The 11,441-nt window shown below is 41.0% G+C and overlaps 1 protein-coding gene across 4 annotated transcripts in view; it reads left to right on the plus strand.

Annotated features, from left to right (window-relative positions):
• MYH10 (myosin, heavy chain 10, non-muscle) overlaps positions 1–11,441 on the plus strand; it is a 101,233-nt gene that overhangs the window by 58,167 nt on the left and 31,625 nt on the right. For all 4 annotated transcript variants that reach the window (XM_008943085.1, XM_008943087.1, XM_008943086.1 and 1 more), the window contains 5 exons: positions 1,257–1,349; positions 5,588–5,651; positions 7,268–7,366; positions 8,111–8,254; positions 8,551–8,646. In XM_008943085.1, the coding sequence (XP_008941333.1) occupies positions 1,257–1,349; positions 5,588–5,651; positions 7,268–7,366; positions 8,111–8,254; positions 8,551–8,646 (496 nt within the window). The remainder of the gene's footprint in view (positions 1–1,256; positions 1,350–5,587; positions 5,652–7,267; positions 7,367–8,110; positions 8,255–8,550; positions 8,647–11,441) is intronic.

The raw sequence follows: 11,441 nt of genomic DNA on the forward strand, positions 1-11,441 counted from the left end.
GTATTTATTTCTTCTTAAGTGACTTCAGAATTCAGAGACTGTATAGTCCCAGAGGGAATATGTTTGGAAGTAAACAAGTTTTGAGCAGATAATTTGAGGTCACATTAAAGAATGAACAGCCGTTAGTTTCTAGGAGAATTTGAAATACATTTCAATATACAACTAAAAGCCTCTTTAGGTATTAACTACTGAATTTTAAAAACCCCTGTGAAAAAAACTGACCCCATGTGGAAGCCTTAAGAGATTTAACCTTCCCATTCTTTGATGCTCAGTCTGGGGCTTCTATTCATGTATAATATAAATAATTGGAAAAAGCAGGTTTATGAACACAAACTTCAGTTTTGAGACTACATTCCAGACAGCTTCACTTTCTTTTTTGTTTTTTAACCCATCCTTCAGAGCAGGAAGGCAATCTCATATTTTCCTCTGTACATATGTGCCTCCTGGGCTCATGGAAGCAGCACAGACTTTTTTTGGCTACCAGACTTCTCATGGACAGCGATTGTAAAAGTGGTTGTGCAATTTCCTTAAGATAAGTACTTTGATTTCTACATCCATTGGCTTGAACTTAAAGAAACGTTTCAAAAATTGCATTAAACATACGGAGCAATGTTGGCTGAATTGAGCAATTTGAAAATACTCTTTGTGTTTGGTGTTGCTCTGTTCCCATGATGCTGTTCTGGCACGGCTCTCAGGTGCCTTCAGGTCAGAGATGTTGCAATGATACCAATGTCTGGCTGATTGAAAGTCAGTATTTCACTGATTTGAAAGCTGTTTGAAGAGAGGTGTTTCAAAGTAACCGTACTGGCAAATAACTAAGCAGGAAGTTTAAGAGGAACCTTGCACTGAAATCTTGAAATAGTTAAATTTAGTTTTTCTGCTTAAGGACTCAAAGTCTGTGCCTAATTTCATTAGTCCTAAATGTGAATTTGCTTTTCCATATTCAATGATTTTCAACATCCATTAAATCCTGTTTGGTCACTGCTCCATGTGTGTGTGTGTGTGTGTGTTTTAAAAACCAAACCAAACCAAAAAAAAAAAAAACCACCAGCCCAAACCCCCAAACGTGTTCTTCACTGGATGGAGGAGACTCAACGGATTTAGAAGTGAGAAGGGAGGCGATGACCCCTTCTGAAGGTGGTGTCTCTTCCCCAGACTGGGCAGAGTGGCTGCTGGGAAGCAGCAGAACATGGGACCCGTCGTGGCCTGTGCCCCACACTCATGTCTGTCTGGTTTTCTCTCTGTGTGGTTTTCAGGGGGAGCTGGAGCGGCAGCTTCTTCAGGCGAATCCCATTCTGGAATCCTTTGGGAATGCAAAGACAGTGAAAAACGACAACTCCTCCCGCTTCGTGAGTAACTCCTCCTGGGCTCCTTAGAGTCTGCAAATCTGCGTTGCTGTTTATGGAGAAATTCCCTTTTTAGGAATCTGATTAGTACCAGAAGATTTCTTTGCTCTTTCTTCCACAAATCCAGGTTCTCTTACAACGCTTCCTGTGTTGGGTTGGTGGCACTGAAGGCGCGGATACACCCTCACTGGCTCCTGCCAAAACTTGCTTGAATTTTATCCAGTTTCTAACTTGGCTACCTTTAGGTTTGACGCTCATGTTCACAGTATAACAATGAGGCCATGGAGCTAAACTGGCTTCTGTGCCCAGGTTGGTGCTGAGCTACTGGAATGTGTGAAGGAGGAGCCCTTGGCCTGGAGTCTGGCTGACCATGTAGCCTTTCTATCAATAACTCTGACCTGATCAATTGATTGACTTAGAGAGAACATCCTCTTTTTTTTTTTTTTTTAAAAAAGCACAAAGCTTGCATATAAAAAAAAAACTCTCTAAATTTCCATGCCCCTCTGACTGATTTACTGAAGGAAAGTCAAAGCCAGGGCAAGTGGTTCAGGGTGTTGGGTGCCCTTGTAGCTGGTTGATGTTTTTGTTGGGTAAGTGCCTTCTGTTCACATACTGTCTTGCTGGCAGATAACTACTTTTGATGTATTCCATTGTTTTAAAAATAGTGGCGGAACTCGGGGTGAATAGTTAGTTACCACTTCTTTAAACTTCCTTTCCTTTGAAGGGGAAAAAAAGAAAAAAGCATCTCCTATTTCAGGGGAAAGATGTTTTTAGTACAACTTTAATACTGTAGAGGAGGTATTAAATCTTTTTTTCTTGTGAGAACAAAGTTAAAATTTACAGAACAAATGAAAGATTTCTTGGCTGCCTTGACATTTCAACAGTTGCTTGGATTTCTAATGCATGAACACGGCTCCAGTGATAAGGACTCTGGAAAACTGTCTGACTCAATCCCTTTGATGGCCTGTTCAGTGTAGAAAAGAGAGCAGAGCACTGTAGAAATTCAACTCTGATAATTTTATAGCCATGTTATTTACAATACTGCTCAATGCTTATGATGTTTGGTATAGGATTTAGGATATCAACAGGTTTCACTGTGCAATAATTTTACTTCATTATACAGCTTGAATCCATCAAAGATGGTACTAACTTAATAAAATACTTTTTTTTCTAAAAGATGTTAGCATCTGGTTTGTGTTATATTGCAGTCTGTGCTGCCATCGTGAACATAATCGCTCAGATGGCTCCAGCTCTTATTTTTATAAAGCAGCCAGTGTAATGCACTCCAGATGGTGTCATCTCATCCAGAAAAAAAAAAATCTTTAGTAACAACCATTTTAAAACCCGACTTAAAAAATCTGTATCTTCCCATGAAAAAATGCTGTTTTTCAGCCTGTGCAGGCTGGACAGCCTTCCCCAGGCAGTGTGGAGATGCCAGCCTGCTCCCCATGTGCTGGTAAATCCAGACAGCACTGAGGTGCGGCTAGCCTCAAATTAATTGATTTTTTTTTTCATTTTTTTTCTTCTACCAAAGGCAGCCTTCTCTTGTGTTTCAGGAAATAGTCTCTAGCATCAAGTGGGTAGGAGAATGGCCTTGCTGGGTTCCTATTGCAGAACTAAATGCTTCCTTCTGATGTGTTTCTTACAAATTTAGTTGTTAGCTTACCATCACCATGGTCTCAGACTGATAACTTCAAAATTTCATAGCAAGATTTACCAGTTCCAGCTAAACACAGATGTATTGGTATTCTTAAAAGATGAACTAGGTAAGTGAGCTCTGTACTGTAAACTTCAGTGATGGCTGAACTGTGAAGCAGGGAGCTGGTGGATCCCCTTTGCTGATGTGTCAGCTCATTTCAGGGTTGTGTTTCCTCTCAACCATTTGTGTTCATGGAGCTGGTAATGACAGCAGAAAACAGGTAAATTTTAGGGGTGCAACAGGGTGAAGTAGTTCTAAATGACATCAGAAAAAGACACTGATTAGACCTTGTGTAATGCTTTGTATTTGCTTTCACATGTTAGAGGGTTCTGTGGTACCTGTACTGGATAAAAAGTTGCCAGCTGCCATTCTTGACATGCTAGTGATGACGCATGCCTGTTGGATCTAGTCTGTGGGCTGAATTTCAGTAAAATGTCAGTTCATGCTTTGTGAGCAGTTATAAATACAGCTTTCTGGAATTGCTACTGAGCAGAAAGCATAAATGCTTCAGTTACAAGCTGAGCCTAGAGTGCTCTGTTCTTTCCTGCACAGAACTCTGAGTTGAAATGCTAGCAGTCCCTGACAGGGCATGCTTGGACACAAGCCTTGTTCCTTGGCGTGGTCAATTCAGTGCCACTGGCTTTCCAAACAAACTGCAGGTGAAGCAGTAGGGTGTAACCATTGAAGCTCATTTGAAGTATTCCACCAGTTTTCTTGAAACGTGGGGAAATCACTTTGAAGATGCACAACCAGAGTCATGGAGCAGTTGCTTTGCTCTGAGACTAAGGCTGGTAGGTAGATTGCACCTTTCTCTGTAGCCACTGGTGTGGCTGGGGGAGAAACTGGGTCACTCTTGTGCACACTAATCTTTTTGACATGAACAGAATTCAAGGAGGGTGGGATGTTCTGGTAAGAAGCTGCATTAGCTCAAGTGATGGCAGCAACTTGTCCAGGTGTCTGCAGCAACATACCCCCAATATACGCTCACCAGATCAGGCTGTTGCTAGAAATGGATGTTCTACAAGCTTCTGGAGTAGAATATGTGATAGGAAAATCAGTCCCTGAGCTGAACTGCCAAACAGGAATTCCCTTTGACATGCTAATAGCGCTAATCAGGCAGACTTGAGATAAGGAGGATTTGGATGCTGATTGTAAGAGTGCTTTGAGAAGGCCTCCACAAGCGGTATTAGTGGGTGGCTTTGTGCAGATACCATCAAAAGAAACCTTTAGATAGATGTTAGTGAACTGCTGTGATGCTCCCTGGCCTGATCTCCAAAACCTTTTGGTATGTGGAGAGAGGACTGTAGAAGTTGAATGCAATGAAAGTGAAGATCCCAATGTAGTCAATGGCTATTCCCACTGGTTTCTTCATGTTTGGAACCAGGAGAATACCTAACAGTTTAATGAGCACAAACTTGAAATACAGTGTTTGTGCTGTTTAGAGTGGTCCACCTCCAAGCCAGAGCCTATTCTGTTAGGAACCATAGAATCATGGAATGATTTGGGTTGGAAGACACCTTAAAGATGATCCAGTTCCAGCCCCTCTCACTAGACCAGATTACTCAAAACCCTATCCAACCTGGTCTTGAACACATCTAGTGATGGAATGTTTATAGCCGGGTGTCAGATGAGACTGGGGAACTGATGTGGCTTAAAATGGTACAATATATCTATTTGGAACCACTTTCTTTGCCACAGCTACTCTGTTGAAAGTATGCTCATTATTTGGCTCTCTGTGGGGAAAAGCAGATGTATGTGGAAGAAATGGATATATTGTCTCTCAAGAGGAAATGGCCTGAAGTTGCACCAGGGGAGGTATAGGTTGGAGCTGAGGAACAATTTCTTCCCCTTGAGGGTTGTCCAGGGCTGTGCCAGGCTGCCCAGGCAGTGGTGGAGTCCCCATCCCTGGAGGGGTTCCCAAGCCGTGGAGATGTGGTGCTGAGGGACATGGTTTAGTGGGGACCTGGCAGTGCTGGCTTAACAGTGGATGATCTTAAAGGTCTTTTCCAACCAACATGATTCTATGATTCTCTTAGTCCTTTCTTTACCAACTGGTAGAAAAGAGAGGCCATGTGGAGAGCAACCATCCTGATTTTGGAAATGGAAAACCCAAAAAGAGCAGAAGAGAAGTGTGGTGGGCTGGGCAGCATGCTGAGATTCCATGTGGCTGCACACAAAGCACCTTCAGCCGCTGATGTGTTTGCTGTAGCAGTATGTGCACTCCGAATCTCAGTGTTCCTTCCAACCTTAGCCAGCATGCTTTGGAAATGCGAGACACTCAGCTTCACTTTCAGAAATGTTTTTCGTAAGCCTGGATTACAAATGTATCTCAAATATTAGTTCTTTAATTTTAGAAAGTGTTTGTGTGCAACGTAACATACTCCCTTGAAGCGACAGCTGAGCACACTGAAGGGAAAAGATTTCATTTGAGTGTGTGTGAAATGCTTATTGTTTGAATGCAAGTGGGATTATGGGGGTTTATAGACAGCATTATTGTCATAAAAATGTAATTAGTATTTACAAAAATTTCTTTTCTTTGCAGGGCAAGTTCATTAGGATTAACTTCGATGTTACCGGTTATATTGTTGGGGCCAACATTGAGACATGTATCCTACTTCATGCCCTGTAAAATGCAAATTTCCTGATTTATTTTGCCTTTAACCCTAGAATTCCCTGGAATGCAGTGAGAGGTTACCATGTTTCTGCATTCCTTTGACAACGTCCATCCCTTCCTTTGTTTCAAACTAGCCCATCAAGTATCACAAAGTCAGTGTGCGTCCTTATGCTTAGAAATTGGATGCTCCTAAATTTAGCCTTCTGAAATCTGCTGGATTTTCAGACCAGCCTTAAAACCAGGTTGCATTAAATAAGGAAAGCATTTAAATTGTGCTTGCTCTATGAACATCTATAGGAAAAAAAAAAACTCCTTCCTAATCAGAAGCTGAGCTCCCGTGTCGTGCCAGGCGCTTGGTTCTGCTCTCATCAGCACTGCAGAAGCTGCTTGGCACTGGAAGGAGGTTGGTGCTCATTAGAGTGATGGAGCTGGAAGTGCTGGGACAACTTCTGTTTCCTGAGCTCATCTAGATCCCAGCGCAAGTGCAGTAACACCAGACCTACTTGCAGCCTAATTCAGTTTTAACGCAAAGGTTCATTTTTATTTATGATTGCGTGAGAACAAGTGAAAATACTTGCCCTGAAAGCCCTTCTCTAAACTTGTTTTCTTTACATATGTGTAATTTTTTAGTAGACTTTTTTTTAGCCTGTTTTCTGGGGGAATAGCAATAGGGTGGCCATAAAATTATGAAACCAGAAGTCTTAGTAAACAATATCATGTGAGTATTAATCATAAACAATGCAGCGGTATAAGCTTTCATTCTGTTGCTGTGACTGAAACTGCTAATTTTAATTGCATTGAATGTTTGGAACAGTCACAAAATATCATTTCCCAATAAGGCTGGGCAAGATCTATATTCCCTCAAAATCTGCTTTAATGATAAATGATATTTTTCATTCAGTGCAGCACAGGAATGAAGGCAGTTTGTGCTTCTATGAAAGATCAGATTCATTATTTTGCCTAGAGCTTTGTGAAGGACTTAACTCCTAGGGAATTTCTTATTTGTCACGAGAGTTCATCTTTGCTTGAAACCTGTGTCATTTCAAATCCCTGCCCCATGTTTGTTTTCAAATATGGAATGTCAAGAAATAAAAACTGAAATAACATTGCAGTTTAAGGCAGCTTTTTAGTCATTCTCTGCTGCACGAATTGAATTTGGAAGCTCTTTAAAGGCTGTGCAGGTTGTGTGGAAATATGCAATGCTTGAAAGAAATTACGAATGCACTTGAAATAAAGTGCTTTGGAGTTGAGCAGCTGCTGGGTTTTTGGTATGAAAGGTTCAGTGATGTTCTTAGTAGAAGTGATGGAAAACCAGTGGCCAGCGCCTTCTCTCACTTGGACTTCAGCTGATCTCTCACAAACAATTGTCAGCTGCATGTGTCAGGGAAATGTGCAGGAAATGAGTTTGCTGAAGTTCAGTGGGGGCTTCTACCAGTCTGAATCTGAAATCTCATGTTTAAAACTACTAAAAGTTGGTATTGGACATAGACCTGCCATTACTATGGAAAATCTACTTGGTCTTAAAGTAACTCTACAGCCTGCTTTGAAAGGTTTGTTTGGATGATTTTAACCAAAAATTGTAGAAGATCCTTGACTAGTTCTAATCAGACTTGTTGGAAAAGTCTCGTGCTGTTCGTCAGGCTAAAGACGAGCGGACGTTTCATATCTTCTATCAGCTGCTGGCTGGAGCAGGAGAGCACCTGAAGTGTAAGTTGAGAACCTCATGTAACAAACCTGTTCCTTCTGCGTGTCACGTTTGTGACTTCAGTGTTAAAACAGTCGCCTTTGAGCTATTTGGGAGTCACTGGCTAGGAAGTGCAGAGCTCCCAACTGGTGGATAAACCTGGTCAGCAGTGACAGCCCCATGCTGGACCACACCTTCAAACTGGGTAGAGGAGCACAAAACACAATGAAACCCTGTGGCTTTCTGCAGCCCTTGGTTGTCTTCTGCTCTTTATTTTTCTCTGGTAACTGAGGAGTTACGTTGTGTTGTGATAAGTGAAACTGTATGAAGATACAGACTTCGAAGAGATGATTCTCTCTCTCCTTCTGTATTAAACAGTTGTTTAGCATCCTTGCTGTGGCTAATCACCAATACCCAGCTCCATTTCTGCCTGTATCTGTTACCTTTCGATAAAGATAACTTCTTCTAGGATATTCCAAATAGGGATTTGAGATTATTCTAGACCTGAGTTGGGGATGTTCTGTTTGCAGGCTTAGTGCATTAAATAGCTAATGTACATTGTTATCTACGTTACATCTGGGAATCTGGCGTCAGCTTCTAAGGTACGCTCACTCACCTAGACTTGCAGAAGCTGGTAGAATGGCTTGTCACTCTATCTGAGGAACTAATTTATAAAGCACAGTCTGAGTGTTTAGTGAGCACAGAGATACAGGTGGATGTGAACAGCATTTCTTTAGCTTATTTTTCTGTCTCTTCCCCTAATACAGCTGACTTGCTGCTCGAAGGATTTAACAACTACAGATTTTTATCCAATGGCTACATCCCCATTCCTGGGCAACAAGACAAGGATAACTTTCAGGAGACTATGGAAGCCATGCATATCATGGGATTTTCACATGATGAGATCTTGTGTAAGTTTCTGAACCTTCTGGATTTTTAAAGTATGCTTTTTTTAACTCACATTTGCTAGTTTAATATCACTGAATTTAATGTTGTTTTGGTATCTTGATAGCCTGCAGCAAATGTTTGCTGAATACGAGCTAGAATTGAATTAAAGGCATTGCCCAAAAAGCACAGTGCAAACTTTCTCTCCTTTCTCAGCTCATACTTTGAATTTGAAGGGAACGTGACACAAGTAACAGAAGGAAAATTTGTTAAGCTGAGCTGCCTTCAATTAAACTGATGCATGTGTCTTTTGTTAACACAGCAATGCTGAAAGTGGTGTCTTCAGTGCTACAGTTTGGAAATATTTCCTTCAAGAAGGAGAGAAATACTGATCAAGCTTCTATGCCAGAGAACACTGGTGAGTTGCTCACGTTTGTGTGGCTTCCTTTAACTGGAGCTCTGGTTTTCTTTTTGCCATTTAAGTGTGTACCTTTAAAAGTACAGAGCAGTTTTCTGAGCTTCCTTGACAGCCTCCTGTGCCAAAAAGAGCCTGTGACTGTTGTGGTAGTAACCAACAGGCAGTTGTTGAAACTTTCCTCTTCCATTCTCATAATGCAGACAAATTTAAGTATCCCTCAAGAGAATTTATGCTGCTTGCATTGCTTCTAAACTTTGAACAAGTATTTCAGTTGTAGTCTTTTTTTATTGTTATCTACAAAGACTCAAGCCCTAGGAGAAAGTGCATGCTTCAATCAGTTTGTTTTCTTTGGTTCTTGACAGCAGTTTTCTTGCCAATGATAAGAGACCTGGGGCCAAGCAAAACTTCCATGGTGAAATGGCTGAACATAAGAATACTGTATTGAGAAAAATCTGATTTCTGAAGTGACTAAGATTTAATTTGTCATTTTGCCAATCACGTTGCAGGTACTTTCTGAGAAATATATATCCTCACAAAAAAAGAGAAGTGCTGACACAGATTTTAGCTTTTTAATTTACTACTCCAGTACTGGCCTTTTGAAATGCTCATGTGGAAAGTCCAGCTTTGAGAACTGACTTGAGTGAGAAGAGCAGAAATAACCATCATCCACGGAACCTGCTCTACACACACCACTCCACTTCTTGTCCATCTTGTTTCGTAGCTGTCCCAAGTTGCTCTGTGTGTAGGTCGCTTGCAGTGTCCCAAATCTGTGTCCTTTCTCTGGGTGGTGGCCTGCTGCCCAAAGCTCTCCCGCAGGCAGGTATGGATTAAAGGTCAGTAGTTGCTGACTTGGTGTTTGGCTGGCAACTGGCACTTGGAGCTTTGCAGTCAGGTAGAAAGTTGGGTGAGGGATTAGCTGCTGGGGCTTTTAGTGCCAGCATAGGCAACTCAATCAAGTCTCTGTCCTTTTAGAAGGTGTGATATAGAAAGATACAGCTGCTCCTTGTGTCCTGACTGGCTGGACTTCTGTAGTATTACTGTTGGGTTTTTTGGACATAGCATTCTAAATTAGATTAGACATAAATATATTGATACAATTGGATATTTGTAATACTGGATACTAAATTCTGAATTATAAAGCAAAGATTCTGAAAGACTCAGGCCATAGTTAAAGCAATTGCCATTCTTCTCTGTTTAAAAGTGACTTTGTTTCGTTTCATGGCCTTTATCTTTCCGAGGACACTGGGTGAAACTGGTGTCTCCTTGTCACCTGTATTGTCACATCTCGCTGTGATGGGTCTTGCTGTTGTCCTCCAGAGAAATTAGTGTGTCCTGAGAGATTCATCTGCAGCCATGAGTCTGCAAGAGGTCAGGTTAGTGTCCACATAGACAGGAGGGAATTTATGTGGCTAGAGGTGTGAATGTAGACAACATGAATTTCAAAGAATATGGAAATCAAATCCTACCCTGTAGATAATGAATACAGATTAAAAAAATACCAGTTTCAAATATAGATACAAGAGATGGGAAGAAAGCCATCTAGCCTTCATGGATGAAGAGAAGCTGTGTTTAGAGAACAATTCCATGCTTGCCAGATTTGGAGGAAGCCTTTCTGCTGCAAAGGCAGACCTTTCTAAGCAACCTGATAAGGTTCATGCATCAACTGTGGAATGAGCTTTTCAGTATCTCCTGCTTTCAAATAATTCAGAATTTTATATCCAAACTCCTTGAGTAATAAAATAGAAGTCAGGATGGTGAAGGCATTCTACAAACACCTTTTAAAAGGAAATGTCTCAGTTGTAAGCAAACCAGAAGAACTACGCTTAAAAAAAGTGCAGGATAAATCAAGCTGAAATGGTGTGAACTGGTCCTACTCTTAGAGCTGAGAGAGCCTTGACTTGGAAATAGTTTTGTTTCCTTCAGTCCAGCCTCTCCTTCAGTGTCAGAATCTGATGTGATTTGGACTATTACCTCTGCTATGATTTATTTTTACTGTTGTTACCTGAGCTATGGTTTAGTACAAACTGGAAATATGAGGACAATAAATTCCATGTTACAGTTCATGAAAGAGGAGCTCAGCGTAGTGTATAAAGTGGGAGGAGAAAAAAACAGTCCCTTAAAACTGTACTAACCTTTATGCAGTATCTGTTATGCCACAATACCAAGGCGATGCTCATGCCTATTTCATATTTTCAAGTTCTTATGGTTTTTTTTAGAGATCCCATCAGCATTTGCTACTTGACACCAAAGGTGGTAATTTTTGGCTGATGTGTATTTTTATACTCTACAGAAATGCTCCTGTATGTAGCTCAAGAGAAAGGAGCGATCCATTTGTGATGCTGCCCAAATTTCACTGATTAAATTGTGTTGAATCATAAACTCTTCTAACGAATATAGGGTCAGATAGAGAATCTCAACATTAAGAGCAAGTAGTAGTGTGTATTATGATACTACCAGCAAAAGAAGCTCCTGTGTATTGGTGTTAAAATCTGTTTTCCAATGCTATTTTGTAAAAAGAGCTTATTTTCATTTTGACAGTGAAACAACGAGCTGTCAGATTATAGAGAGAAAGGGTTAAAGTACTTACTGGGTGTATGGAGGGCTTCCTGCTAAAGGGCAGCTCTTCCCTGGGCCTAAAAATACCTTTAGCATCACGTTCATTTTTGGATGTATGGAATCATAAGCAGCTAATCTGCTGGGAAATGGGTTTAGAAGTAGGGGTTGATACAGCAAGAGTGTGTTTACTCTGCTCTTGTGAGACCCCACCTCAAATACTGCGTCCTCTTCTGCTTTCA

This window comes from Merops nubicus, unplaced genomic scaffold, assembly GCF_000691845.1.
Source record: "Merops nubicus isolate BGI_N331 unplaced genomic scaffold, ASM69184v1 scaffold16826, whole genome shotgun sequence".
Lineage (NCBI taxonomy): Eukaryota > Metazoa > Chordata > Aves > Coraciiformes > Meropidae > Merops > Merops nubicus.